General features: G+C 64.7%; 6 protein-coding genes across 16 annotated transcripts; 2 read left to right on the forward strand and 4 right to left on the reverse strand.

The window, feature by feature from the left end:
- Positions 1-71: 71 nt before the first annotated feature.
- On the reverse strand, positions 72-1,831 carry ZNRD2 (zinc ribbon domain containing 2). Its single transcript, XM_090055172.1, has 4 exons — positions 1,711-1,831; positions 1,049-1,203; positions 868-952; positions 72-465 (listed from the first exon to the last, which is right to left on the reverse strand). Exons 1-4 carry the CDS (start codon positions 1,727-1,729, stop codon positions 128-130), a joined length of 597 nt encoding a protein of 198 aa, XP_089911298.1. The 5' UTR covers positions 1,730-1,831; the 3' UTR covers positions 72-127.
- A 16-nt stretch (positions 1,832-1,847) lies between these two features.
- Positions 1,848-3,827, reverse strand: LOC149860496 (uncharacterized). Of its 2 annotated transcripts, none has more exons than XM_090054988.1 (2): positions 3,693-3,827; positions 1,848-3,409 (listed from the first exon to the last, which is right to left on the reverse strand). In XM_090054988.1, the coding sequence occupies exons 1-2, from the start codon at positions 3,778-3,780 to the stop codon at positions 2,196-2,198; spliced, it is 1,302 nt and encodes a 433-aa protein (XP_089911114.1). In that variant the 5' UTR covers positions 3,781-3,827; the 3' UTR covers positions 1,848-2,195. The 2 variants fall into 2 exon arrangements, with proteins under 2 accessions (XP_089911114.1, XP_089911115.1); XM_090054989.1 differs by having other exon boundaries at positions 3,543-3,782.
- Positions 3,828-4,492: 665 nt separating this feature from the next.
- LOC149860497 (RNA-binding protein 4-like) lies at positions 4,493-8,093 on the reverse strand. Of its 4 annotated transcripts, none has more exons than XM_090055068.1 (3): positions 7,221-7,756; positions 5,679-6,368; positions 4,493-4,967 (listed from the first exon to the last, which is right to left on the reverse strand). In XM_090055068.1, the coding sequence occupies exons 1-2, from the start codon at positions 7,630-7,632 to the stop codon at positions 5,686-5,688; spliced, it is 1,095 nt and encodes a 364-aa protein (XP_089911194.1). In that variant the 5' UTR covers positions 7,633-7,756; the 3' UTR covers positions 4,493-4,967; positions 5,679-5,685. The 4 variants fall into 4 exon arrangements, with proteins under 4 accessions (XP_089911194.1, XP_089911195.1, XP_089911196.1 ...); XM_090055069.1 differs by lacking the exon at positions 4,493-4,967 and adding an exon at positions 6,612-6,711 and having other exon boundaries at positions 6,118-6,368; positions 7,221-8,093; XM_090055070.1 differs by lacking the exon at positions 4,493-4,967 and having other exon boundaries at positions 6,357-7,019; positions 7,221-8,093.
- Positions 8,094-10,684: 2,591 nt separating this feature from the next.
- CCDC87 (coiled-coil domain containing 87) lies at positions 10,685-13,379 on the reverse strand. The gene has a single exon (XM_090054962.1). The coding sequence runs from the start codon at positions 13,377-13,379 to the stop codon at positions 10,938-10,940; it is 2,442 nt and encodes an 813-aa protein (XP_089911088.1). The 3' UTR covers positions 10,685-10,937.
- Positions 13,380-13,603: 224 nt separating this feature from the next.
- CCS (copper chaperone for superoxide dismutase) lies at positions 13,604-16,366 on the forward strand. Of its 7 annotated transcripts, none has more exons than XM_090055139.1 (8): positions 13,604-13,661; positions 14,213-14,285; positions 14,368-14,505; positions 14,651-14,828; positions 14,956-15,016; positions 15,187-15,264; positions 15,688-15,791; positions 15,966-16,366. In XM_090055139.1, the coding sequence occupies exons 1-8, from the start codon at positions 13,623-13,625 to the stop codon at positions 16,117-16,119; spliced, it is 825 nt and encodes a 274-aa protein (XP_089911265.1). In that variant the 5' UTR covers positions 13,604-13,622; the 3' UTR covers positions 16,120-16,366. The 7 variants fall into 7 exon arrangements, with proteins under 7 accessions (XP_089911265.1, XP_089911270.1, XP_089911267.1 ...); XM_090055142.1 differs by having other exon boundaries at positions 13,625-13,710; XM_090055140.1 differs by lacking the exon at positions 13,604-13,661 and adding an exon at positions 13,751-13,867.
- Positions 16,367-16,832: 466 nt separating this feature from the next.
- On the forward strand, positions 16,833-26,873 carry LOC149860500 (RNA-binding protein 14-like). Its single transcript, XM_090054975.1, has 3 exons — positions 16,833-17,242; positions 21,789-23,424; positions 24,199-26,873. The coding sequence occupies exons 1-3, from the start codon at positions 16,897-16,899 to the stop codon at positions 24,404-24,406; spliced, it is 2,190 nt and encodes a 729-aa protein (XP_089911101.1). The 5' UTR covers positions 16,833-16,896; the 3' UTR covers positions 24,407-26,873.
- The last annotated feature ends 102 nt before the right edge of the window (positions 26,874-26,975 follow it).

Below are 26,975 nucleotides of genomic sequence, written 5' to 3' on the forward strand. Positions count from 1 at the left end.
CCCCTGGGCGCCAGACAGCCCCCACCTGCCAGCCTCCCCCTGTGGCCCCCAAAAAGCAGCTGAGGCCGGTGGAGATTCCAGGGTGTTTATGGGAGAGAGTCCATGCCCGAGGGGGCGGGGAGGGGTCTCAGGGCGGCGTGAGCTCCCGCAGGCTGCGCAGGGCCTCGGCCCCGGCCCGCACGAGGCCACAGAGCTGGGTGCTGAGCTCGATGGAGGCGCTGCGCTGCAGCTCGCAGGCGGCCCAGCCCAGCTTGCGCAGCACGGCCGCCTCAGCTGCGGCCAGGGGCTCGGCGGGGTCTAGGGGGATGGCCGCAGCGGCAGCAGCAGCTCGGAGCCCCGCGGCCGCCCCCTCGCAGTGCTCGGGCCGGGGGGCGGGCGGTGGCGGGTGGGCGCTGGGGGGGCCCTCGGCACTGGAGGCCAGCTGGCGCTCGCGGACCTGCGACAGCGCGGCCTGGGGGTTCAGCGCTGCGGAGAGAGGCATGGCGCGGTCAGGGCGCTGGAACTGGGACACCTGGGTTCTTCCCCTGCCCGCAGGGCTGAGGCATTGCGAGCACGGGGGACTGGAGCCTGTGGTCCCTCCCTAACACAAGATGGGTTTCAGGGGTGAGAACAGGGCAGCTGCAAACCCCGACACCTGGGTCCTCTCCCTGCCCTGGGCCAGGCCTGGGGGCCAGGAGCTGGGACACCTGGGCTCTCTGGCATGCCCCTTCCATCCTTCAGGCCCCATGGGGACGCACCTCGAAGGAGTCTCCCTACAAGGAGGGGAAGCTCCTGCTCTGCCCCCACTCTGCCCATCCCATGGCTCCTGGGGGTGCCCCTGTCTCTCAGCCCAGCCCCCTGGGGGTATCTGGGTGGGGGGCGACGTACCAGGGTTATCCTTGTCCACGTCGGAGTCCAGCTCTTGGCAGGCCACACAGTACAGCCGCTTCTGCTGGTCCTGGAGCAGGATGGTCTGGGGGAGAAAGGAACAGGGGGCGGTTAGAGGCAGAGTGGAGGGTCCGCCCCCCGCCCAGGCACCCAGCAGCGCCCCCATCCGGGCCAGCCCTACCCCGCAGTCCTGGCAGCAGTCTCCCAGCATGCGATAGCCCCGGAGCAGGTACTCTCCCATCAGCTTGCTGATGCGGTCCTGGCGCTCCCGCCGCGCCTGCAGCACCTTCAGCTCCGCCTCCGACGGCGGCTCCCAGCCTAGCTCCTCATCCTCGCCTGGGGACACGGGGGTCAGGGCTGAGCGGGAGAGAGATGTGGCGGGGGGGGGGGAGACCTGCCAGCAGCTGACCAGAACAGACGCAGCCAGCTCAGGGGGCACTGGGGCTGAGGATCCAGGTCTGTGCTGCGGCTGACTCTGGGGTGTGCTATGCTATGCTAGCTGCCAAGTAGAACAAATACAGCTGGCTCTGGGGTGGGGCAGAGGCTGGGGCACAAAGCTGGGCGCTGCGGTGCAGCTGGCTCTGGGGTGGGGCATGTTGGCAGTGGAGTGTAACAGAGGGGCAGGCAGAGGGGACACAGGGCTGGGATGTGGCTGGCTCTGGGGTGGGATGGGTCAGCAGCCGAGTGGAACAGATGCAGCCGGCTGGAGGGGGGGGGGACAGGACCCCGGTGGCCCCTACTGCCCCTGGACCCTTCCCATGGTCTCCTCCCAGCTGGGCTGCCCCCACATGCCCCAGCCCCCCCATTTCTCACCCGACCCCTCCTGCCCCAGCCCCCCCGCACCCGCCGCGTTCAGGGCCATCCTGCCGCCGTCCCCGCCGCAGCTCGCCCCGCAGCCCCACCCCCGGAAGTGCCCCCGATCTGGGCACCCGGACCCCGAGCCGCAGGGAGCGGAAGTGACGTTTCCAGGCAGCGACAGAGCTGAACGGGCGCAGCTCGAAAGAAACGTCCGGGCAGAAACAAAGGGCCCGGCCCGAAGATTTCCCCCGGGGTTTGTTCCTCGGCGCCCCGGCGCCCCGGGCACTGGGTCCTCTCCCCCTTCCACGTCCCCCCCGTGCAAAGCGGGGCCAGCGTCCCCGGCCCAGCCCGGCCCGTCCTGCTGCGGGGGGCAGCCCCTGCCACTTGCCCACCTAGGCACAGGCGACCCCAGCCGCGACACAGCCACAGATGCTGAGACTCGGTTTCTCTTCTTCCTCCTGCAGCAGCTTTTAATTGCTCAGCTGGGTAAACTGAGGCATGAAGAGCCCCCCCCCTTGCCTGGGACCCCTTCAGACATCCCCCGGCCCAGCCTCCTGGGGTACCCCCTCCCTGGCCCCCAGGGCCTGGGGTGCCTCGTCCTTCACCTCCCCCTGCTCCGCGCTGTGGCAGCGCCGGTGCTGGGCGAGGCGGGTGGCGCGGGCGAAAGCCTTGCCGCAGTCCCCGCACAGGTAAGGGCGCTCGCCCGTGTGCAGGCGCCGGTGTGCGGCCAGGTCCTGGCGCAGCCCAAAGCGGCGCCCGCACTCAGGGCAGGGGAAGGGGCGCTCGCCCGAGTGCACCCGCTGGTGCCGCAGCAGGTTGGAGCTGAGGGCAAAGGCACGGCCGCAGTCCACACAGGGGAAGGGGCGGTGCCCGGCGTGGGCCCGCCGGTGCTGCCGCAAGTTGGAGCCATGCCCGAAGCGGCGCCCGCAGTCGGGGCAGCTGTAGGGGCGCTCGCCCGAGTGCACGCGCCGATGCTGGGCCAGGTGGGCGGCGCGGGCGAAGGCCTTGCCACAGTCCCCGCACTGGTAAGGGCGCTCGCCGGTGTGGGTGCGCTGGTGCACAGTGAGGTCCTGGCGGAGGCCAAAGCGGCGCCCGCAGTCCCCGCATGGGTAAGGGCGCTCGCCTGAGTGTACACGGCCGTGGCGGCGCAGGTGGGCGGCGCGGGCAAAAGCCTTGCCGCAGTCCCCGCACAGGTAAGGGCGCTCGCCAGTGTGGGTGCGCTGGTGCCGCAGCAGGTAGGCGCTCTCGCCGAAGCAGCGCCCGCACTCCCCGCAGGCAAAGGGACGGGCCCCAGAGTGCGTACGCTGGTGCTGGACCAGATTGGAACGGCGCCCAAAGCAGCGCCCGCAGTCCGGGCAGGCGTGGGGCCTCTCCCCACCATGCGCCCGGCGGTGCCGGGCCAGGTTCGAGGCCTGCCTGAAGCGTCGCCCACACTCCGGGCAGGCGTGGGGCTTGGCCTCGGCCTCATCACCAGGGGCTGCCGTTGTCGCTGTGGTCTCCCCTGCCAGCAGCTGCTGGGCCAGGCTGGGGCTGAGGTCGTAGCTCCGGCCACGCTCCAAGTAGCGGCATGGCCTAAGGCCCAGGTGGGTCACTCGGTGCACGATGACGCCTCCCAGCTCTGCCAGGCCCTGCTCAGCCTCTGTAGGGGCACCTGGGGACAGGCTGGGGTCAGCCAGGGATGCGCTGGAGCTGCCCAGGTCAGAGTCTTCCTCCCGCTCCTCCTCCACGCACCCGGCGGCCGCATCTGAAAGCAGAACCCTGCAATCAGTAGCTGCCCCCGTGGTGGGAGGGGCTGGCACTCGTGGTGCCCAGCCCGGGATCAGGGTTTGTCTCAGAGAAGATGCCCCAGCCCTGGGGGAGACCAGGGTCCCAGTCACCTGGGCACTGCAGACAGCTACAGCAGGAGTCTGGGTGGATGCAAGGAGGGAAACAGGGTGGGAGGGCGGAGGGTGCAGAGCCAGGGAGAGAACCCAGGTGTCCGGGCTCCCGGTGCCTCCTTCTCCCCCCACCTCCCTGCTGGTACTCACCAGCCGGGGCCTCCCTCTCCTCGGAGCTGGAGGGGTCTCTAGAGGGAGGCCCCAGGGCACCCATGTCCTCCTGTAGCTCCATGGGCATTGGGGGCCACTCTCCCTGCAGGGCGGGGGTGCGAGCAGAGGGGTCACGGAGCGCAGACACACGGACAGTGCCGCGTCCCCTCCCACCGGCCCCAAGGCTGGGACGTAGCAGCAGGCGCAGCGCCCGAGATGCGACCGCTTCCGAGGGAGGGGGGGACACTGGGGACGCAGGGCCCCCCTCGCCTGGCCCTGGGATGCGGCTGGCTCTGGGGTGGTGCCTGGGGAGGGACTGGCCGCACTCATCCCCAGGGAAGTGGGGGCTCCAGCCGCAGCTGCCTGGGTTGGACTTGGGGTGGGAGCTGCCAGACCCTTTGTGTGGCTTCGCTTGCAAGGCAACCTGGGAAATGACCAGCCTCCTCGCAAGGCACTGTGGGGGCTGTAGTTCCTGCCCCTGGAGATGGTGGTTGCTGTTGGGGGTGGCGGCATCAGACAGGAAACCAAGGAGATAGATGGCTGATAGGGTTCACCATTCATTATTGCTAGGGGGCCAATCCTAGGTGTATGGTTTCTGGCAGGAAGGCATGGCCCGGGGGCACTTGCTATGCGAGTGAGATCTGGCGGGGTGGAACCCAGGAGACAGCACCCAGGACAGGAGGGGCCCGGCCCTGCAAGGAGGCAGGCAACAGGGGACCTCCTTTCCCCACCTCCCTTCCAGGGGCTCTAGGGCAGCCCCCCCAATCCAGCAGGTGCAGAGTGAGACACAAAAAGCCAGATTTAAGTCGACTTTGAAATGTTTATTAGTTGCTGGAAAAGCCACGGCCGGAGACTCCGGTGGGGGGGAGAAGAGAGTCTGAGATGGATGGGGGTAGGGACAGGAGAAGCCCAGAGGCCATGCCATTGGGAGAAGGGGGGGTGAAGGGGGACTGAGCATCCCCTACGCTTGGAGAGAAAGGAGAGGAGGATTCTCCCTCCGCCACCCTGAGGGGGACATGTGACCTAGAAGACGGTGCCCACCCGGGCCTGGGTGTAGGGCTCAGAACACCCCCAGGGGTCAGCAAGGAGGCTGGGTTTGGGGCGTGAGAAGCTTAAATTAGAGAGAGGGGGAAAGAGAGAGAAGAAAAAAAACAAAACAAAAAACTCAGTGGTGGAGTCGAGGGGGCCGCGACTTTACTGAAACCCGAGCGCCTCGCGGGCAGGTGGGGGCACGGCGGGCGGGGGTGGGGGCCGCGGGGCCGCCCGCCACGCGACCTGCAAAGAGAGCACAACAGAGCATCAGCACCGCGCCGCCCAGCCCAGCCCCGGCCCTGTTCCATCCTTTCCTCCCCCCGCCCCCCCATCACAGCCCAGCCCCACGGGCCATGCCCAGCTCCCCACAGAACAGGCCCCAGGATCCAGGCAAAGCTGAGATGGCTGGCGTTGGCTCCCTGGAGCCACGCGGCCAAAGCATGGGCAGGCCAGAGGGCGACACGACGGGTCCCAGCAGCCCTCCCCCAGCACTCGCGTGCCCACTTCTCCCCGAGAAAGCTTACAGAGGGGGCTGGGCTGACCCCAGTTGTGGGCAGGACCCCAAGCTGCATGCTGGGGAGGGTGGGTGGACACCACACCCAGCCAGGGGCCACCTCTAACACCCGAGAGGGTGAAGCTGGGCTCAGCCTACAGTAATGGCCTACGGCTTCAGTGCCAGCCTCAGCTGGCGGGTACATCACGGTCCCGATGCTGCCCCACGGACAACACCAGCCAGGGTTTGTGAAAAGGCAGCCAAGTCCCTCCCTGTGCCCCTACATCCAGCAAGGTACGCACTCAGAGACTTCTCCTCCAGGAAGCCTGAGGCCTGCCCCTCCCTGGGGCGGCCCGCGTAGCACAGAACCAGGGGCTGTGGCCAGGCCTGGTAGGGCTGTGTCGTCGCCCAGGATGACCTGTGTGCTCCCCTTCCTCCCCGCCCCGGCCACCCGCGCTCACCTCCGGCTCAAAACGCAGAGTACCGCGCCCTGTCCGCGTATGGGTCGCGCTCGAAGCGCTGCACGTCGTAGAGGGAGGCCGCCCGCGTGACCGACGACGCTGGGGACAGCTGGCTCCGGTCGTACGCGTACGCCTCTCCGACGGTGGTGGCCGCGGCTGCCGTGCGACGCAGGGGGCTCCTATCCCGGGCGTAATAGGTGGAGGACGCAGCCGCGGCTGCAGCGGTGGCAGCTGCGGCAACAGCTGCCGCCGCGCCCGGGGTGGGCAGCAGAGCTCTATCGTAAGGGTCTAGGGTGGTGGGGAGGCGGCTGGCCATGGCTGTGGTGGCGGCGGCCATGGCCGTGGGCTGCACCTGGGAGTACTGGGCATACTGGGAGTACTGGGCCATGGTCTGCTCTGCATAGGCATCGTAGGCCGAGCGCACGCGGTAGCGCTTGTAGTAGTCGACCATTCCTCCGTACCCGTCATCGTAATACATGGTCTCCCCATAGCCCGTGGGGTAGGGAGTGCGCACTGCTCCGTACTGCTCGTTATAGGTCTCGGTAAAGTCAGGCACCTGCCCCGGGCGGTCGACTGGACACTCTTTAGACCAGTGCCCTTCCTTCCCACACCGATAGCAGCCACTCTTGTCTCCCATCCCGGGTACTGTCCGCAGCCGGCTCGTGGACAACTGCACGCGCATCCGCTTGCCTTGAAGAGACAACGCGAGAAGGAGTTGCTATAATTAAAACGGGCACCACCCGGGAAACCCCCGTGGCCCCGAGCCGGAGCCAGGCCCGGCCTCCAGAGGGGCGCGCGAGCTGTGCAGCCAGCCTCCAACACCTGCAACGCACACATCCTCGCGCCCAGGCACCCAGCAGCCCCACGCAGCCTCTCCGGAGGCCCCGCGCGAGGGGTGCTACCGCGGCCGGCCGACACCACGCGCTCAGTTACCTGGGGCTGCTGCGGCTTTCGTGGACGGGCAGCGCCACGCCAGCACCGGGCGGACGGTCAGGGCCGGGACACGGGGCCGGCGGGGGAGGGAAAGGGGGGCCTGCGGGATAAGTTAGTCCGGTTCCGCCCCCCTGTAGCTGCCCGGGACTGGCTCGGTCCTCCCCCACCTCCGCCCCACACGGGGGCTGCGCCAGGCTGTCTGCGCGGCCAGGGACTAATCGCCCTCCCCCAGCACGAAGGCGCCACCACGACGCTGCCAGACCTGGAGAGCTTCGTGGCCTCGAGCTCCAGTGTCACCGAGGAAAAAGACTGCACTTGGGCACTGCCCAGGGGGATGCCTGCCTCCTCCCGCCAAGCGCCCAGACACGAGCCCGCAGCTCCCTGCCCTCTCGAGGGCACTCCTCACTCCTGCGGGGCAGGGGGCATTCGCTGATGGAGGCCCCGCGGCGCCCTCACCACCTCCCTCCGGCCTCCCGGCTCTGGGGACGGGCGGAGAAGCGCGACCCGCTCTCCTACCTGGCCCGCTCCGTGCGCGGGGCGGCGGGCGCTACCTAGTCCTAGTGCTAGCGGGGCCGCCCCGCCCCGCCCGGCCGGCCGGCCCTGCGTCACCTTGGAACTCGGTGTTGTCGAGGCCCTGGATGGCCTCCACCGCGTCCTCGGCCCGCTCCATGTGCACGAAGGCGTAGTCCTTGACGATGTCGCACTCGATGACGGGGCCGTACTCCTCGAACTTGGTGCGCAGCTCCAGGTTGGTGCAGGTGGCGCTGATGTTGCCCACGTGCAGCTTGGTAGAGGCCTTGCTCTTGTTCTTGCTGGCCTCCACGTTGATGCAGACACCGTGCAGCTTGTGGTGGTGCAGGTTGCGGATAGCGTCCTCGGCCGCCGTCTTGTCCTCGATGTGCACGAAGCCGTAGTTCTTGATGATGTCGCATTCTAGCACCTTCCCGTACTGCTCGAACAGCGACCGGATCTCCTGCTCCGTCGCCTCCCGCGGCAGGTTCCCGATGAACAACTTCACCATGTCGGCGCGGCCGGGCGGAGGGGCGGGGCGGGCTCGGGCCGGGCTGCGCAGCGGGAGGGTGGGGGGGGGGATAGGTCTCACCCCCGGCGCGCGCGGCGGTCGCGGCCTCGCACTCGTTGACGGCGACAAAATGGCGGCGGCTCCACCCCGCCGCGGCGCGACCCGCCGATGACCCCACGGGCCCCGCCCCCACGACCCCGGCGCCGCTCGCCCATTGGCGAAAGGGAGGGGGCGGGCGCGAGAGGCCGCCCATTGGCCGCGTCGCGTCACAGCGCGACGGGCGGGGGCGGAAGTAGGCGGGAGATGCCGCTCAGCTTCCGGTCGCCGCCGCCAATCGCGGCCGGGCGGGGGGCCGGGCCGCCGAGGCCCGCAGGGCAGGAGCGCGGCGCCGGCGGAGGAGGAGAGGGGCTGCGCGCGGGTAGGGAGGGTGCCTGCGTCACCCTGTGCGGGTGACGTCATTTCTCGGGCCGGGGGCGGAGCTCCCTGCGGCCCCGCCCCCAGAGGGGGCGGTCTCCTGCTGCCCCCCCTCGGAGGGAGTGGTGCCTAACGCAGCTCCCCAGCCCCGGGGGGCGGGGTCCGCTTGCACGCCCCGCCCCTCCTTGGCCCCGCCCCTTCTTGAAGCCCCTCCCCCCGGTATAGCCGGGGTCTTACCCTTTCTCCCTGTCCCCCCACTGCTCCCGGAGGGAGGTTCTCCATATTGCCCCCCCAGCGGTCCCTTGCTGTGGGGAAAGGGGTCTCCTACCCCCCCACTTGTCCCCCCAGCCCCCGGGGGTCCCTTGTTGCGAGGGCGGGGGTGTCCAGGCCCCCCACTTGTTTCCCCCTAGCCCCCGGGGGACGATGTCGGAGTCGGTGCTGCTGCTGCGGCGGGTGCGGGAGCGGGGGGCCGGGGGGGCGGCGGGGGAGGGCCCCGGGGGCGCGCGGCGGAAGCGGGGCCGGCGCCGGCGCTTCTACCCCGAGCACCGGGTGTACCGGGCCCGCAGCTCCTTCCTGGACCTGACGGAGGAGCAGGTGCTGCGGCGCTACCGCCTGGACAAGGCGGCCATCGCGGGGCTGTGCAGCGAGCTGGGCTCTGACCTGGAGAGCCTGACGGGCCGCAGCCATGCGCTGCCCGTGGCCGTCAAGGTCACGTCTGCCCTCACCTTCCTGGCCTCCGGCTCCTTCCAGACGGCCACGCGCGACACCACCGGCATCAGCCAGTCAGCCATGTCCAACTGCCTGGCCCAGTTTCTGGAAGCCTTGCAGCGCCGTGCTGCCCGCTACATCGCCTTCCCAGCGCCCGGCCCCGCCGCGGCCGCCCGGACCCCCGGCGGCTTCCCCGGCGTGCTGGGGCTGGTGGGCAGCCTGCACGTGGCGCTGCGGGCGCCCTCGGAGAACGAGCTGGCCTACCGCAACGCCCGCAACTACCACTCCATGAACATGCAGCTGGTGTGTGATGCCCGCGGTGCCATCACCAACGTGGTGGCCAAGTACCCGGGCTCCTGCCCCAATGCCGCCGTGCTGGAGAACTCCGCCCTGGCCCGCCTGCTGGATGGCACCCGGCCCGACGGGCTCTGGCTGCTGGGTGAGGCAGGGCCCCGGGATGGGCTACCTTGGGGGTGGGGAGAGGGCGGCGCTAAACCCTGACCCATCCCTGTGCAGGCAGGTCCTTTGGGAAGACGCCTTGACACCCCCTGACCCATCCCTATCCCGGCAGGGTCCTTGGGGAACCGCTCTGACAGCCCCCATTGAGTGCTGTGTCAGGGCTGACTAGCTTGATGAAGAGGTTGGATGACGGTTTGGGATGGTTTGGACAGGGCTGATCCAGCCTCGGGCTGGGGGTTGGACTAGATGTGACACATGACGGTCCCCTCCAGCCACATGGCTCTAGGCTTCTATGGACTAGGTGAACTGGGGATTGGACTAGACATGACCTCCAGGGGTTCCTTTCCAGCCTGGAATTGGATAACACCCCCCTGGGGAAAGCAGGGGACTGACGGGGTGACACTCCACCCTTTGGTGGTGGGCAAAAGAGGCTGTGTATGCTTCAGACGTGAGGTGGGGGGGAGCTGTTTCTGGCTCCAGTCACAGCCACGTGGGGCTGAGTGTGGAGTGCCGGCTCCAGCGTGTCCACTCTGCCCGCAGGCGACCGCAGTTACCCGCTGAAGACGTGGCTCATGACACCCATCCTGTTCCCATGCAGCGCGGCCGAGGAGCACTACAACGCGCGGCACCATGAGGCGCTGGCCGTGCTGCGCCAGACCTGTGCCCTGCTGCGGCGCCGCTTTCGCTGCCTGGACAAGGCCAGCGGCTCCCTGCAGTATGCGCCCCAGAAGGTCTGCCAGATCTTCCTGGCCTGCTGCATCCTGCACAACATCGCCCTGGGTCGTCGCATGCCCCTAGACCTGGCCGAGGCCGAGGGCTCGCCCGATGGGCCTGAGGCTGAGCCCGACCTGCCCATGCAGACGCCCTTCGTGCAGATCTCCAGCGAGGCCCGGGCCGTGCGGGCCCGCATCGTCCAGCAGTTCAAGGATGCCCTCACCTAGGTCCCTGCTCTCGACCCTCTCGGACTTGTCCCCGCATGGATGGTTCCCTGGCCCTGAAGCGCCGTCGGGTACCCATGGGGAGAATGGAGAAGAGTGACCAGACAGACGCCCTGGCCCCTACTGCAGAGCAGTGGGAAGTGGAGGGGAGGGGGGGTCCCATGGGGTGGAAGGCACTGCAGCCCCTCTGGCTGGGTTGCAGCCCTCCCCCTGGCCCAGTCTCCCAAACTAAGTGCCACGGGGTTGCCAGTGTGATTCTCCAGCTGCTGTGTGGGGATTGTCTGGGCAGCGTGGGAGGTCAGTGCAGTCCCTCTGCTTGGCCCGGCCATGTCTCCATGGGACTCGGAGCCAGGGCCTGGCCCAGGGCAGGTAGGAGGCCTCCCCTGGCCCTGCAAGGAGGGGAGGGGGGAGGCCAGTGGGGCAAATGGGAACATTTTCTTCTTTTTTTTCTGGAGGGGGGAAAAAATAAACGTATTTTCCTAGGGCAAAAGCTGGCTGTGGTGTTATGAGCCTGTGGGCACCCGAGGGGTGGGGATCTCCAGCCAGGTCTAGGGCATGTGTGGCAAGGCTGAAGAAATCTGCCCAGGAGCAAAGATGCCCCATGGCCAGCCGTATGGCAGGGTTTTGCCTGGGAGGTGGTAAGTGCCAGCCCCATCCCATCACACCCCACCTCCAAGGGCAAGGAGCTGGGAGCTGTTGGGATTTTCAGTGGGTTTATTGACAGTTTGGCACGTGCCCAGCAGGCTTTGGGGACCCCCCCAAACATCTGTGGCCCAGCTGCTCCTGTCACTGGGGTGAAGGTGGGAGCGCAGTGCCTCCACCCACCTGCGCCAGGGGTGGGAGCCTGGGCAGCCGGCCCCCCCGGCCCAGGCAGCGGGCACGGCGCTCCTGCTGCAGCCAGTACAGCATCTCCACCTTGTCCCATCGCAGCTTCTCCAGGTAGGGCCGGCCCCGGTAGGTCACTGTGTCCCCGAAGCGCCGCCAGATGCGGGGCAGGAGAGTTCTGAGCTCAGCCTCATGTGGAGCCATGGCGGCTTGCAGCCGGCTCCGCATACGGGCCTCCCAGGCACGGGCCACAAATGCGGCAGGCACCCGCGCAAAGAAGCGGTTGGGGTCAGAAGCAGCTTGTTCCAGGGCCTCTAGCTCAGCCAGAAGCAGCTCCCGCTCCTGGATGGCCTTGGCCGCCTGCTCCCATGCGTACAGTGCGGCTGGGAGCTGGGCACGGGCCCGGCCAGAGCTGTATTTGACAGCCATGTCCAGCTTTTCCCGATCAGGGAAGCGTAGCGCAGTCCAGAGCCGCTCTAAGCGCCTCTGCAGCGGCCCCAGGTCTTCAGGCTGGCACTCCTGGCTCTGGTCCACCAGGGCGGAGGTGGCATCCCACAGCCCAGGCACATGCTCCTCTGGCTGGGTGATGGGAGCATGGCGCGTGGGGTCCCGCTGCAGTGGTAGTGGGGACAGGGGGGCCTGCAGGGCTGGCTCCAGGGCAGGCAGTAGGCATGACTTGCTGTCGTACAGCTGGAAGATGACGTGCAGGAAGTCAGAGTCCTGGACGGCGAGGAACTTGAGGTATTCATCGGGCAGCATCGTGGTCTCCCACCACTGGCGCCAGGCCCCGGCACGCTGCAGTGGAGGCTCCAGGACGGGTACACCCTCAGGGCTCAGGGCCCCATCGGCCAGGACGCGGCTCAGCTCCATGTTCACCACCTGCTCCTCCTTGCACCGGCCCAGCGTGCAGGAGGCCAGGTAGCCACTCAGGTCCAGGCCGGGGGGGGCTGGCACCACCACACACCCCAGGTCGAAGCTCGGCGGCTGGGAGAACAGGTCCTTCATCAGCTCGGCGTAGATCTCCCGCTCCTCGGTCCCAGCAATCAGGTCAGCATCCAGCTGCTGCACCGTTGCGGCGTCGATCTCCCCCAGCATGTCGTTGTAGAGGGGGCCATAACACAGCAGGTCTGCGGGGACCCAGCCCGGCAGCTGCGGAGGGGCCGGCTGAGCCTCCAGGCTGGGACACAGGCCTCCGTGGGTGGTGGGTGGAACAGATACAGCGGCCTGCCTCCGTCGCTGCCGCTCAGCCGCCTCCTCGGCCTCCAGCCGGGCCAGCATGCCCTGCAGCTGCTGCAGCCGGTCCTCGTTGGCCTGGCGCCGCGTCAGCGCAGCCAGCAGGGGTGGCATCTCCGCATCCTCAGTGTCCCTGCCCCAGTAGCACCGGGGCTGGTGGCTCAGCTGGTGCAGGTCGCGGGTGAGGAGCACCAGCGCCCGCCGAGGCGTGGAGGGCAGGCACTCCAGCAGGTTGTGGGACACGATGGGCGTAAGCGGCCGCGGCACCGGGTGCAGGCCCAGCTCATCCGCCAGCCGCCGGCCGTCCCGCAGGCTGGGTAGCGAGCGGCTCCGGGCCAGACGTGGGGGCTGCTGGGGGGCAGCCGGGCGGGGCACGGAGCCTGCCGTGCCGGGCGCGCGCTGCCTGTGGAGCTCCGCGCTGCTCACCGCCGCTGGCAGCAGTGCGTAGGCCCGGCCCAGGTCCAGTGGCGGGATGGCGGCCAGCTCCTGCAGCTCCCGGGCCATGCGGCGCCAGGGGCAGGGGCTGCGGGGCTCGCTCAGCTGGATGAGCTGGTGGATGGTGAGGCCCAGGCGGCCGCGGGGGACGCGGCGCGGAACGGCTGCAGGGGCTGCCCGTCCTCTGTCCAGCCGGCCATGGCGGGCCCGGGAGGCCCGGAGGTGGGTGACAAGGTGGTGCCGCACGGTGTGGGCATCTAGCAGGCTGGCGCAGTCCAGGGTCAGCTGCGCGACCAGTGCCTGGAGCCGGGCGGCCTCGGGGAGCGCAGGACGGGGCTGCGCGGCCGCCCGCCGCAGGTAGTGGCCCAGGAGGCGCCGGGCCGCCAGCCCCAGGTAGCGCGCCAGGCGGTGCCGCAGCGCCCGGTTCTGCGCGGGGCTCAGCGCCGGCTCCGGCGGGGCCTCGCTGGCCTCGGCCCAGGCCCGCCCCGCCTCGGCCAGCACCAGCGCCGCCAGCGCCTGCCGCGCCGGCCCCGCCGCCTCCCCGCGCACCTCCGCCAGGCGCCGCGACAGCTCCGCCGCGAGCCTCTGGGGCGGCGGGGCGGGGGGCCCCGGGCCGGCGGGGGCCGCGGGGCCCGGGGGCGCCGGGGCCAGGCGCAGCGGGTCCAGGAGCCCCCGGTACAGCTGCTGCAGCCGCGCCGCCGGCGCCCCCGCCGGCCCGCCCCGCCGCCCCGCCATGGGCCCGGCCCGGGCCGAGGTCCCTGCTCGCCGCCTCCCCCGTGTAGCCGGGTCGGCTCCGAGCGCCCCCCACGCTCCGCTCAGGTCCGAGCTGGGCCCGCCGAGCGTCGCGCTGCGCCCGTGTCCATGGCAACCGCACGCCGGAAGTGGCTCGGGGGCGGGTCCGGCTGGGCGCCGGGCTCCGGGCGGCCGGAAGTGCGTTCCCGAAAGGGGTCCGGGCGGCGCCGCGGGAAGGGGGGAGCCATGGCGGCGGGGCCTGGGGGGGAGGGCTCGAGCTGCCGGGTGAGGCGTGACCCCGCTTCAGCCTGTACTGCTCCTGCCCTGCTTGCGGGTGGGACTTGACCCTGCCCCTGCCCCTGCCCCGAACTGTGGGGGGCCCCGCTCCTGCCCCGGGTGGGGGAGGTGTCCTGTTCCTGCTCCTGCCCCGGTCGGGGGTTGATGCTGACGCGGTTTGGCGGGGGGGGAGACATCACTCCTTCCCCATGGAGGTGGGGGAGGTGTCCTGCTTCTGCTCCTGCCCCAGGGCGTGTGGGGGGCACCAGTTTTGCTCCGGGTGGGGCGGTATCCTGTTCCGTTTTGGGCGGCCGTGATCTTGACCCGTTTGGGCGGGGGGGGGGCACCACTCCTGCCCCAGGTGGCTGCGGCGGCTGGGGGAACCCATTGCTGCCCTGACTGGGGCGGTCGCTGCCCCGGGGTGGGGGCAGGGTCGGAAGGGGGAGCATTACCCCTTCCCTAGGTGTGGGAGTCAGTCTGGGGGGGGGGTCCCCACATTCGGGGGTGTGCTCCAGGCCGGCCCGCCTGGGTTGGGCCTGACGCCCCGCCCTCCTCCACAGCTGGAGTTTGCCGTGCAGATGAGATGCCAGGGGTGTGTGGACGCCATTGGTGCCTCCTTACAGGGGGTCCCAGGTGAGGACGTGCCCCCCCCACCTCTTGACCCTGCCGTGGGCCCGCTGCCGCTCTCACCCCTACGCCTGGCTCTTCCCCACAGGCCTGCGGGTGCTGGACGTGCGCCTGGACACGCAGAGCGTGTTGCTGGAGACCAGCCTGGGGGTCGAGTATGTCAAAGGGCTGCTGGAGAGCTCAGGGCGCCGGGCCGTGCTCAAGGGCATGGGGGGCAGCGTGACTCGTGAGTACCTTGGGGCCAGGACACTGGCCCCCCCGGCGCTTCTCTGTGACCCTTGTGATCCCCAGGCTTCCCCAAGGGATACAATGTGGGCTAAGTGACATGACCAGGGCTGCGGCCACCGACCCCTGACTGCCGCCTCCCCTAGAGAACCTGGGGGCGGCGGTGGCCATGATGGCAGGGCCCAGCCTGGTGCAGGGAGTGGTGCGGTTCCTGCAGGTGTCGCGGGAGAAGTGCCTCATTGAGGGGACCATCGACGGGCTGGTACCAGGCCCCCATGGACTCCATGTCCATGAGTTCGGGGACTTGACCAGCTCCTGTGATAGGTGAGGTGGTGCCCAGTCCTCGTACCATACACGGGGGGTGGTCCCCATCAACCTGCCCCCCTGCCCGCCAGCTGTGTCCTCTTGAGCAGCACGCACCCCACACTCGCCTCCTCCCTCTGCTCGACAGCTGTGGGGAACACTTCAACCCAGAGGCGGAGTGTCATGGGGGTCCGCTGGATGAGCACAGGGTGAGTGCCTCACTCGCAGGCAAGGGGGCGTGTATGTGGGGCAGGGTGGGGGGCAGCTAGCAGAGAACACTGTGTCCAGGCAGGCAGGGCTGGGAGATCCCAGCCAGCTCCCTGCAGAGGATGCCTACCCAGGTAAGCTTGATGCCAGAGTCTGACTCCTTCTTTCCCAGCACGTTGGGGACCTGGGGAATGTGATGGCTGATGATGATGGCAGGGCCACCTTCCGCCTGGAAGATGCCCGCCTGAAGGTGAGGGGGCCGTGGCCTTCTGGGGTCCTCCTTTCTGCCCCCCACCTTGCAAGGGCTGCAACCTGGGATTGGTAGGCCCAGCCCCTTCCCCAGCTCTGGGGATTGGCTCTCCTGCCATTTCCCAGGGGGTCTGAGCCCACAAGCCCATGATCTCAGACATGATGCAGCTTGAGACTGGGAACGGGCATGATGTCCTTTGGGTAAGAAGTAGGGGGTTAAGGCCCACAGGCAGAGTTCCCTAGGGATTCCTGCGCACATCACTGAGTCCCCTTGATCACCTTCCCGGCAGTTTCCTCACTGAGTGAACCTAGTGGGGATTCCCTGGAGGGCTGGCGTTGCCATCCCTGGCTCTAGGACACAGGCTAGGGTTGGAGTGCGAGGAGGAGACGTGCCAGGGATGCCGACAGCCATGCCCTGCACTAGGTCTGGGACATAATTGGGCGCTCACTGGTGGTGGACGCGGGCGAGGATGACCTGGGCCGTGGTGCCCACCCACTCTCCAAAGTCACCGGCAACTCAGGCGAGAGGTGAGGAGCCGGGCGCAGACGGTGTTGGGTTCGGGGGGACTCAGCTTCCGGGAGGGGAGGGCATAGGCCTGACCATTAGGACGTTGCTCTTGCTTGGGAGCTGGGTGCTGGGGGGCGTGGGGCTACCAGCACAGTGTGCATGTCCTCTGACTCCTGCCCTGTTCTCCCCTCCAGGATGGCCTGCGGCATCATCGCCCGCTCTGCCGGGCTCTTTGAGAACCCCAAGCAGATCTGCGCCTGTGACGGTGTTACCATCTGGGAGGAGCGGGACCGCCCAATGGCGGGGCCAGGCAGGAGGGTGTCCGGGCAGCCAGCCCCGCACCTCTAGGGTCCCGGCCACCGTGGCTCCACTGCACATCTCTCCATCCATCTGTTCTCTCAACCCCTGACCAAATCCTCTGTTCCCGAATCCTGCCCTCCGCCTCGAGCCCGTGGCCTGACTCCTGGCTCGCTGTCTCTGACGCTGCTTTGCTGAAGGCACTTGCGGCTCTTGGGGCACTCTCCAGTGCCTCTTTTTGCACTAAGCTCAGAGCTTGGGAGCTCTGGGTGAATAAAACTAATGTCGTTGCTCTCTCTCCCTGTCCTGCTTCCATTGGCGGGTCACTAAGTGGCCGGGTGGCGAAACTGAGGCATGGAGCAGTGGCTTCCTCCCACCCCCAGGGGATGTATCAGCTCCAGGGCTCCAGCCCCCTCCCGCTGCAGTGCCAGTGGGGAGGGGAGGGCTGGGTTGGGGCGGCCGGGATTTGAGGCTTGCTCCCTGTTCCTTAGACCGCGCTGTGGACCCTTTAAGAGTGGACGTGGCTTATCCCTTGAAGGGGCGTGTTGTAGAAGTAGCGCTGTGCGCCATTGGGGAGGCGGCGCATGCGCTCTAATCTGCCCCTACCCCTTTATTTTATTTTTTTCTCGGCAGGCTCCGCCCAGCGACCGTTGAGTCGCAGGCGCGAGAGGGAGGCGCCGGGTTGCGCAAGCGCGAGGCGGTGGCGCGGGCCCTCCCCCTAGTGCGCAGGCGCTGCGCAGGCGTAGTCGGGGATTTGGCGCGCCGGCGGGAGAGAAGGGGGAGGGGAAAGGCGCCGCCATCTTGCGAGGGCTGAGGCGGGCCGCGGCCATGCGTCCCGGCGTGAAGCTCTTCGTGGGCAACGTGCCCGAGGAGGCGACGTCCGAGGAGCTGACCGAGCTGTTTGCGGGCGCGGCGGGGCCCGTGCTGGGCGTGGCGCTCATGAAGCAGTTCGCCTTCGTGCACCTCCGTGACGAGGCGGCCGCCGCCCGCGCCATCGCGCAGCTCAACGGCCACCAGCTGCACGGCCGCCGCGTCGTGGTGGAGCCGTCGCGCCCGCGCCCCACGCACACCTGCAAGATCTTCGTGGGCAACGTCTCGGCCGCTTGCACCAGCGGGGAGCTGCGCACGCTCTTCCAGCAGTACGGGCCCGTAGTCGAGTGCGACGTCGTCAAAGGTACCCCCCACCTCCCAAAATACCTGCCGGCCCTACCTACCCGCCCCCCCTCCACCCCGCCATTGGGAGTGCGGCAGGGGCAAAGGTAGCCCCCCCCAGGTGCAGACCCCTCCCCCCACTGCTTTGCGAGCGCAGTGGGGTTGGGGTCAAAACGAGATTCTCCCCCAAAAAACGGGGTCAAAGGTACTCCTCGCTCCCACTGCCATGTAAGTGTGGAGGGGTCGTCATGCCTCCTGGTTGGGAGCTCCCCCCCCAGCACCCAAACGGCAACAGGGTCAATCAAGGGGGCTGCTTTCCCCCCCCAACTATGTGAGTGCGATGGGGTCAAAAGTGCTGCCCCTACCCCAAACCTCGGTGCGAGGGCAGCAGGGTCACGGGGACCAGCCGCCACCAGCAGGACCCCCCCCTTCCCTCCCCAGTGGAGCGTAATGAGGTTGGAGGTATCGCACCTGGCCCCTGGCTGGGGACCCCCTGTCTTCCCACCCCCCAGCCACTGTGCAAGAGCAATGGGGTGAAAAGTCCCGCACCCCCTTCTCTAGAAGCTGCCGTGCGTGTATGTGATAAAGTGAAAAGTACCCCTCCCCCTCCTCTGAACCACTGCGAGTGTGGTGTGGTCGAAAGCCCGGGGCCATCCCAGCTGTGAGCCACTTCGCCACTTCAGAACAATGTGTGAAGGTGGAGGGGGGGGATGTCAAAGATACCACTTCATACAGGCTGTGATTTCCCCCGCCCCCCCAGCCCTTCTGGAGTGCGACATGGTCCGAGGTACCACACTTCCTGGGCTGGGGGTCCCCTGTCATGCCCATGAATTGCTGTCAGGGTGCAGTATAGTCCAGGGTACTGCACCCCCTGATCTGGGACCCTCCCCTTCCCCCCAAATTGCTGTGGAGATGAGTGAGAGGAGTCAAAGGTACTCCTGCCAGTACTCCTGGCTGGGACTCCTCCCCCCCAACTGCTGTGGAAGTACAACAGGGTCAAAGGTAACATCCCCTGGGGTGAGAGACACACACACACACACATATGCCCCCAGCAAGGGGCAAGTATGCTGACCTGTATGCGAGATCTCTGGCCCCAGGATCAAGACCCCAGTCTCCTTTGTCAATACAGCGTGCAGCAAACACAAGGCAGGGAAGGTACCAGCCCTCCATGGGTTGCCCCACTATACTCCCCTGTCCCTGCTTCTCCCATTCCCTGGGGTACTGACATTTCTTGGGGATGCCCTGGGTATGCTCCTATGCCTTTGGTATATGGCAGTCCTGTCATCTGTACAAATCGTGCCAGCAGGGACCTAAACCCTCCACCGCACCCGGCTTGGATAGGGGCCTATCCCCTTACCTATGGGGTCCCAGCCTTACTAGGGGCAGGTTTATCTTGCAGCCCTGTCCTTTTGAAGGACAGTGCTCTGCTCCCAGGCAGGCAGGGCTCTCACAGGCATTGATGTGATACCAACGCCTAACACCCCTTCCTACCTCACCTGCTTTAACCTGCGGGGGGCTCTTTCAACTGCTGTTTTCCCACCATACCCCACCCCTCCAGAGACGAGTCTTCCTCAGCCTGGGCTCATTCTCCTAAAGCTGGGAGCTTTCCCCTGCTGTATGGGCCTCTGGTGAAATGGGACCCGTAAGTGGTGCAAACATGTGCTCTCGGGCAGGAGAGGAGGATGCTGATAATAGTAGGGGAGAAGAGCTACAGAGACTGGTAATTGTTAGGAGAAGTGCGTGGGAGGCAGGGGAAGAGGAAGATTACAGCTCCTTCCTCCCAGCTGCGCAGGAAGGATGGGGGGAGGGGGAACACAGCTGCGGGGAGGCTTGTGGTGGGAGATGACCCCAGACAGACAGTGCCTGTCGTGTGGGGTCCTGTGCCAGAGACTGGCTGCTGCTGTAGGTCCTGGGCCCCACAGCAAGGATGGGCGTCCCTAAGTGATACCGGTGTCTCTGGTGGCATTAAATGGCAGTGCTGGTGACTCTGGGCTGCAGGCCTGGAGCTGAGGCTAGCAAGGGCAGGGCTGGCCCCAAAGTTTCGTATGTGATCGCCTCGCTGCACCCGTACAGTGGGGATCTCCAGCTCCTGGGCTGCAGTGAGCCCCTGTCAGAGGTACCTGTACTTCCTGCTGGGCCTAGCTAGTGAGAAGGCCCCGCGTGCCCTGCGTCGCCTCCTAACATCCTAGACCCGGTGTTGCACACACCAGTGTTGAACCGAACTGCTGGAGACTGACATTACCTCACTCTTTACTGGGGACTTATGGGTGTGTGGCAGGCAGCAGGGGTGCCCCCGAGACAGGAACCAGCACAGAATGTGCCTGCTGGCTCTGGACAGCCCTTTGCTCAATGACTGCCAGCACAACCAAGGAAAGAGCTCTTGTGGGGGCGAGGGAGGCAGAGACACCTGCCAGGGGCTGTGCCGACCCACTGTGAATTGTGATGTGGGGGCTACCTCTTCCTCCCAGCCCAGCCATCCCTCCCTACCCTGCACACCTGGTGCTGAACCCACCTTTGCGGTGCTGGCCACGTTCCCTTAGTGCAATGCTGGGGGTGTAAGCGGGGTACTGGGAGTGGGCCCTTCCACCGAGCCTAGCACAGGGGTAGCAGCAGGCCTCTGCGGCCCTGTCCTCTCTTCTTCCTGCCTTCTACATCTACCTTTTCTTTCACCTCCTTTCCGTGCTTTTTCCTTCTGTGACACGTTAACGTTTCCTCCTAGCGCCTCACTGCCACTTGAATCCACCTCCACGGAGCACCGTGCAGCCAGCCTCCCTCCTCCCATAATCTCAATACCTTCTCTTCTTCCTCAGGGCAAGCGGCCTCCTCGCTCCGCTCCAGAAGGGGCTTTGGGAGATGGCTCCCCTAGCCCAGGCCCCATTTCCTAGCATGGATGCGCTCGGAGATCCAGGGCACAGAGTCTGGCAGCTTCCCAACAGCCAGGCAAGCCTGGAGCCCCCAGTCTGAGGCCCAGGCAGATCTCGCCTGCCTGAGCAGTAGGGCGCCTTTGCTGCATAGCTGCCTGGATCACTGGAAGCTGGCCTAGCCTGATAGGGACCTTGGAAGAGGTCTGGGCAATGGGGGGGGCGCAAAGGATGGTCTCAGAGCAGTAGGGGGTGGAGGCAGTATGGCTTCAGCCCCTTGTTCGGCTGCTGCCATCTTTGGGCTCATCTGCTTGTGAAGCAGATGGGGCACTGAAACAGCGGCTTACTATGGTCCTTCTGTGCTCCTCAGCCCAGAGGATGCCTGAGAAGGGCTTCCTCCAGTACACTAAAGTCCTCAGGTGGGAGTTCCTGTGCAGGGTGGCTGGTCCTGGCTTCGGGAAGTGAAAATGCCGGCAGCGATTGCTACTCTGTCCCTTCCCAGAATGAAAGAGCTGCACATGGGAGTACAACACATTAGTCTCCTTAGACTGGCCTGTGCAGGAGAAGTAGCAGGGCCCGGTCCAGCCAGGCTTGTGGAGACTGCTGTCCCTTGCAGGCACTGTTGGTTGCTGTGACATCCTGCGGATTCAGGCTTCCCTTCTTGGGGCATGACAGCATCAGGGAGAGTAGAGCCGTGTCCCAGGAATGCCGCGGGCACCTTCGGGTGGGTGGCAAGCAGGGAAGCGCTAGAGCAGTCAGGTCTGTCGTTGCGTTGCGCTCCACGAGGCAGCTGTGTACATGGGTGTCTGGCAGTTCAGGGCTGCAGACCGCAGAATTCCCTTTACTTTCATTGACCACAGCAGCCTGGTCTCGAGTGGTGGGACTTGTAGGCTGCACCAGGATGGCAGTGGCCATGGACCAGGGTGGCCAGGGATGTTGCAGCCTCACTGCTGAGCAGACAGAGTACTTAATGTAGTCAGGGGTGGGCGAGCTCAGCTTTCTGCTCTGGGCAGAAAGGCACCAATTCAGGCACCAGTTTGGGTCAGGGGACCCCCCAGTTTGGGTCCCCCGACTACACAGCTAAGGTGTTGGGAACCGTTCTGATCGGGAGCGCTTTTTGTATCCAGGGCTGCCATGTCCCATGGGGTGTAAGAATCCTGAGGTTGATGGGGTCTGGTCCGTGGACCTTAGGTGCAGGAGGGATGTAGGTCTGTGGAGCTGATAGGTTTTCTGCTGGATGCACATCCCCCTACTCCTGCTCATTGTCAAATATAGCGGCTTCCCATGTTTGCAAGCCTAGATTAGGGTGATTGGTGGCTTGTGCTCAGGGAGTAAAATCGGACCTGAGCTGCAGCAGCTGGGAATTGCTGCAGGCCTCACAAACAGCCTTCAGGAGCTGGTGGGTGTCCGGTAGGGGAACGGCAACGCCTCCATTGGTAGCACGCGGTCGTTTGTGGACTGTGCAGTGACAGACGTGCTGGCGGGTATCGCTGGGGTTGGGGTTGGGATGTGGATGTCTCAGCGACGCGGTCCTGTAGCAGCAGCTGGCTTTTCCTGTGGCCTTAATTCCTCCTGCTGGCTAGGGGGGCCAAGGTGTTGCAGACAGAGGAGCGCAGAGAGAGAGGCACGTGCCTCGGGGCGTGTTGGATCCTGTAATAACCTGTCTTTTCTCCCTCACTGATAACCCTCTGTCTGCTGCTTTATCAGACTATGCATTTGTTCACATGGAGAACGAAGCTGATGCAAAGGTTGCCATCGAAAACCTCAATGGAAAGGAGGTGAAAGGAAGAAGAGTCAATGTGGAGCTCTCTACCAACGTGCAGAAGAAGGGGGCCGGGCTGAACCCACAGGTGGGTGCCATGTTGGACAAGAACAAGAGAGTGGGCATGGACTTTAGGGACAAGTTCCAGCCCAAAATTGAAGGCCTGGACCCACGGCGGCCTGGTGACCCCACCTTTGCATCAACCCCTGCAGGGTATGCCGGGTCTGCACTCTACAACTACCAGCAGCGCTTTGGCGCCAACAGCTCCACTTTCGACTCCCAGGGGCGGCCCACGTCCCCCTCCTACTTCGGAAGGGACAGAAGCCCCATCCGGCGGTCACCAACAAGAGCTGGCTTCGCAAGTGTTTCGCTGCCCATGACAGCGCAGCCAGCATCTTACCGGGCCCAACCATCTGCTTCCCTGGGTGCAACGTACAGGGCCCAGCCCTCCGTGTCGCTGGGCATGTCTTACAGACCCCAGCCCACAACTGGGCAGGCTGCAGCGTACAGGGCCCAGCCCTCAGCCTCGCTGGGAAACGCCTACAGAAACCAGTCCTCGGTCGCGATGGGTGCTTCCAGCACACCTTCCACGGCCGCCTCGCTCACATCCTACGGTGCCCAGGCTGCCACCCCCTACAGTGCCCAGCCTGCTGCCTCCCAGCTAGCCTCTTACGGGGCCCAGTCAGCAGCGACCCTGGCGTCATCCTACGGCGCCCAGGCTGCGGCCACACACACCGCCTCTTACGGAGCCCAGCCCACAGCTGGCTATGCAGCCTCCTATGGCACTCAGCCCACAGCCACGCATGCGGCTGCCTATGGGGCCCAGCCAGTGGCAGGCCACTCAGCCTCCTATGGGGCGCAGGCGGTGGCCACGCACGCAGCCTCCTACGGCGCCCAGCCTGTGGCTGGCCATTCAGCCTCCTATGGCGCCCAGCCTATGGACGGCCATTCAGCCTCCTATGGCACCCAGCCTGGAGCTGCGCTGTCGGCCTCTTATGGAGCCCAGCCCGTGGCCACACATGCCTCCTATGGAGCCCAGGCTGTGGCTGGCCACTCAGCCCCTTACGGTGCCCAGGCTGTGGCTGGCCACTCGGCCTCCTATGGGGCCCAGCCCACAGCTGCACTCTCAGCCTCCTATGGCACCCAGCCCGCTGCCAGCCTCCCGGCCTCCTACAACGCCCAGTCTGCCGCCAGCCTCCAAGCTTCCTACGGTACCCAGCCTTCTGCTGCGCTCTCAGCCGCCTATGGCGCCCAGTCTGCCGCTGCCGCCACTCTTGCAGCCTCGTACACCAACGACTCCTACAAGGCACAGGCCTCCGCTTCCCTGAGCGCTTCCTACAGAGCCCAGGCATCAAACTCGGTGGCCGCCGCGTATGCGGCACAGCAGTCTGCCTCTGTCCCCATGGCAGCCACCTACAGAGCCCAGGCCATGTCTGCGTACGATGGGCAGCAGGCAAATGCGTACCTGGGGGTGTCTCAGGCTGCTGGCGCCGCCCCACCATATGAGCGCACCCGCCTGTCCCCGCCGCGGAGTGCTGGCTACGATGACCCTTACAAGAAGTCGGCCGCCATGGCTAAAAGGTATGCAGCTGAGCTGGGGGCAGTGCCTGGCACATATGTAGCACCTGCCCGGGCATTGCCACGTGCAGTTTGGGGCCCTGCAGACAGCCATATGCGGACAGGCCTCCGCCTCTGAGAACACAACGCCCTGCTGATGGGCTAAATTAACCTGCTGTCATGGAAATGCTGCAGGGGGTGGGGGGAGGCATTACTTAACTGATTCGTTACACTGACAGACTGGCTTTCTGCTCCGCCAGCCCCCTACGGGGGGTAGTCCAGCAGGTATTCTGTTGCTTCATATGCTCGGGTGTTGGAGACTGCAAGCAAAGGACTCAATCCCTGCACGTCTGGGTGGTGGCATAACTTAGATGCCTCTCTGGGAATGGGAGGAGACCATTGCCACTGACCTGGATTGGTTTTAAACCAGTGCTCTGGAGCTAAAAGGCCTGGTGCCCCGATTCCACCTCTCTGAGCTCAGCTGGGGTCTCCTTGCTGTCTGTGTTGAAAGCAGGGAAGGGGGCCAGGCTGCCTTAGGGAAATCGCAGCACTTGTTTCCTCATGTGTTGGGAAGATTGGTTTTGAGCTGCCCATGTCCCTGGAGCGAACTGTCCCTCTCTGAAATGAGACAGCGACTTGGGGAGCTGCTGTGGAAAGCACTGCCTAGCCGCCGGGGTCTTGCTGGCCAGACAAGCTAGCACTTGGGCTGTGTGGCTGCCGTCCTTGCCACAGGGATGCCAAGCGGGCGCTGTCCTAACCCTTGTGTTTTATTCATCACCTGTCTCTTTTCTCGACCAGGTATGGTTCTGACCGCCGTTTATCTGACCTATCAGATTACCGTCGTTTAGCAGACTCGCCGCTCGGGTACCGTCGTTCACCCACCAGGTCCCCGATGGATTATCGCCGCCTTCCAGAAGCGCATTCCGATTACGCCCGCTACTCGGGTGGCTATGGCGATTATATGCCCAGTGCCAGGCTGCAGTCTAGTTACCAGCGCCGCCTGTAGGAGGTGGGGTCCCCGTCCCAGGTGGGGCAGTAGCACCGGTTAACATTCCCCGCTGGGACACGCTCTTAGTGTCAAGCCAATCTGCGTCTTCGCTAGGCTGGCGCGCGCTCGGTTCTGTGCTCATTGAGACTCGCTGCGTTTCTTTCCCTCCCGCGCTCTCTCAGGGGTCACAACATGCTGTTATTTTGGCTCTGCTCCCTCGTGTCACTCGGTTCAAGGTTTCGGTGTCGGGTCCAGGCGGGAGCACAAGGGCTCCCTGGAACTTGCGGCTGCAGTCGGCATTCTCCAGGCCTTTGCTCTGGGTGGGGAGAGGGGAGGTGGGTTTTTCAGCTGCCTTTTTCCGTTGAGTTTTTACAATACGACTTCAAGAAGAAGTTCCGTGCCGCGGGCTTTCCCAGGCCAAAGCCTTAGCCGCGGGATTCCTTCTGGCTCCGTAGTGTTAAGAGTGCCAGGGCGTCCGTGAAAATAATTTTTTATTATTATTTTTGTTTGCTCACGACTCCTGTCGCTTCGCCTTCAGGCCCTATTAGTAACCTACAGTCTCCTCTCAGGCAGGATTCCCAATAGCTGGGATTGTCTGATTTATTGCTCCAAATTGTTTTTATAACCCGAGCAATTGCGCTGTCTCTGAACAGAAGAGCAAGTGTTCTTTTATGTAATGTGGAGAAAACCCTTTCTTTATTTCTTTTCTCACCCGTGTTAAGTTTGCATTAGGCGCGGTGTTAGACTCAATCTATCAGAAAGGAGCGAGTTTTTGTATGACTGAATAAAATGCTGGGCTCTTTACAGTTTAGAAACGGCTGTCTGGCGTGTTTTTTCTTCTTTCCACTAAGCAGTTTCAGGGATTGTTTCTTAACGCTCTTCTTTGGCATCACCTTGATGCCAAAGGTGGACCCCGGCTTTACCACGTGCATCCACCAAATGGGTGGACGTGGGGTCACCGACACCCTAGAAGGAGAAGTAGAGGGGTTGGGGCCAGGGCTGTGTCCTTCAGTACTGCATAATGCAGCTGAATAGACTATAAGATTCCTGGCCCCGAGCGTTCATGGTTGGAACAGAGCTGGGGGCAAAGCGGTATCATCCCTGTTGTAATACTTTCCTGGTAGGGGGCAAATCTGTGTTTCAGAGGCACAAGTCCCTGCCTGGCACACTGTACCTCGAGCAGGGCTCCTGTGGACTGTGCCATTACCCAGGAAGTTGAATTTCTGGCAGCAAGAGTTAGATCAGGGTGGAGTGTGCAGTTGGTATGAGGATAGAGTAGAGGAAGCAGGGGCCAGCTGTACAGCTCCAGGATGGCGTGTAGCAAAGGAATGGGCGGCATAGAACTAGGGAGACTAAAGAAATGGAGCGAAAGGGTTAGGACACCTGTAAGGGGGCAGGAGGGGTGGATGGGCATACTAGGGGAGGGCCTGTGCTGGGGTGGTAGGTATGGGGCTGGACACTGGGGGTGTTCCGTCTGCCTCACTCGTGGCTCCTGCCTTTGGGCTGTCCTTGGCACAAGCCAGGACATGCAGCATCTTCCCTCTGTCCCCATGTCTGGGGTGCAGGGCGTGACATCTCATTTCCCAGGCTCTTCCAGCTACTATATCTGGCTGCCCTGGGGCAGCAACTGCAGGGACTAGAATGGTGTCGGGCAGCACATCCTTCACCCAGCCCCTGGGGGCTACTAGCCATATTCCCCATGCCTTTGGGCTCATGAGTGGCAAGGACTAGCCCTCTTTCCTGCCCTCCCCCCCTGGAAAATAGCAAAGAATTCACATTTGCTGTTACTGAACTGCTCCCCCATAGCCAGGATTGACTCCCCTCATTGCTGTCCCCCTCCATAACCGGGTCAGAAGGAAGGGACTGTTTCTCGATGGACAAACATTCGACATGCCTCAGCTTTTCCCAAAAAGTGTCTATTCATTTTTTGGTATCACTAAGGCATTTGTGGCTGACGTCTCAGTTGGTCTGGTGCACAAGAGCCTGAGCTGTTGTCACCCTTAAGCTTTTGCTAATCTAATTATATGCACATTGTTCCTTAGCTTTCTGGCAGGCTTAAGGGCTTGCTACAGCACCTGCTCAATGATTTCTTAAAACGCACTTCAAAAATGAGTCCAAGCTATTACATGAGGTGGGGAAAGTGGGAGGGAATAAAACAGCTTCGACTTGGATTAAATGGTCTTTGCAGCCAGGAAGTGTGTGGATTTCATCATAGAGACTCATTAGGTCAAGTTGGATCCTCTTCTGTGAAATGATCCGTCTCCAATGTCTTAAGCCCCGGTACGGTTTCTCCTGTAATGGTTACAGAGACTTGGATGTGCGAGTGAAGATCTTGCAAGATGAGAATTACAACTTTGTTTAGCTTTAAATCGGTCATCTACATAAAAAAAAAAATGGCTTGACTTTTGGACGGACTCTACTGCAAGGCTGTTGTTTGTCTAGTCCTTTAATTGTAACATTTGCTTTTTTTTTTTTTTTTTTTTTTGATCAAGCCAAAATCTTGGCCAGTTTTAGCAAGGCTCAATGTAGTGTAGTTAGCTTTCTGACTAGGTTTTTATTTGGGGAGGGGGGGGCTGGGATAGGTTTC

This window comes from Crocodylus siamensis, chromosome 6, assembly GCF_052110815.1.
Source record: "Crocodylus siamensis isolate JL-2025a chromosome 6, ASM5211081v1, whole genome shotgun sequence".
Taxonomy (NCBI): domain Eukaryota; kingdom Metazoa; phylum Chordata; order Crocodylia; family Crocodylidae; genus Crocodylus; species Crocodylus siamensis.

Bases quoted from the DNA above. Each gene is read 5' to 3' on its own strand.
- CCS (XM_090055139.1), top strand. From the start codon at position 13,623: ATGGCGGCGGGGCCTGGGGGGGAGGGCTCGAGCTGCCGG. The intron at 14,286-14,367 runs GTGAGGACGTGC...TCTTCCCCACAG, and splicing joins CTCCTTACAGGGGGTCCCAG to GCCTGCGGGTGCTGGACGTG. The intron at 14,829-14,955 runs GTGAGGTGGTGC...TCTGCTCGACAG, and splicing joins TTGACCAGCTCCTGTGATAG to CTGTGGGGAACACTTCAACC.
- CCDC87 (XM_090054962.1), bottom strand. From the start codon at position 13,379: ATGGCGGGGCGGCGGGGCGGGCCGGCGGGGGCGCCGGCGGCGCGGCTG.
- LOC149860496 (XM_090054989.1), bottom strand. From the start codon at position 3,780: ATGCCCATGGAGCTACAGGAGGACATGGGTGCCCTGGGGCCTCCCTCT. The intron at 3,410-3,542 runs GTGACTGGGACC...TTCTGCTTTCAG, and splicing joins TAGCTGTCTGCAGTGCCCAG to ATGCGGCCGCCGGGTGCGTG.
- ZNRD2 (XM_090055172.1), bottom strand. The intron at 953-1,048 runs GTAGGGCTGGCC...TTTCTCCCCCAG, and splicing joins ACTGCTGCCAGGACTGCGGG to ACCATCCTGCTCCAGGACCA. The intron at 466-867 runs GTACGTCGCCCC...CTCTCTCCGCAG, and splicing joins CGTGGACAAGGATAACCCTG to CGCTGAACCCCCAGGCCGCG.
- LOC149860500 (XM_090054975.1), top strand. From the start codon at position 16,897: ATGCGTCCCGGCGTGAAGCTCTTCGTGGGCAACGTGCCCGAGGAGGCG. The intron at 17,243-21,788 runs GTACCCCCCACC...CTGCTTTATCAG, and splicing joins CGAGTGCGACGTCGTCAAAG to ACTATGCATTTGTTCACATG. The intron at 23,425-24,198 runs GTATGCAGCTGA...TTTCTCGACCAG, and splicing joins TCGGCCGCCATGGCTAAAAG to GTATGGTTCTGACCGCCGTT.
- LOC149860497 (XM_090055068.1), bottom strand. From the start codon at position 7,632: ATGGTGAAGTTGTTCATCGGGAACCTGCCGCGGGAGGCGACGGAGCAG. The intron at 6,369-7,220 runs GTGACGCAGGGC...TGTCTCTTCAAG, and splicing joins CGACAACACCGAGTTCCAAG to GCAAGCGGATGCGCGTGCAG.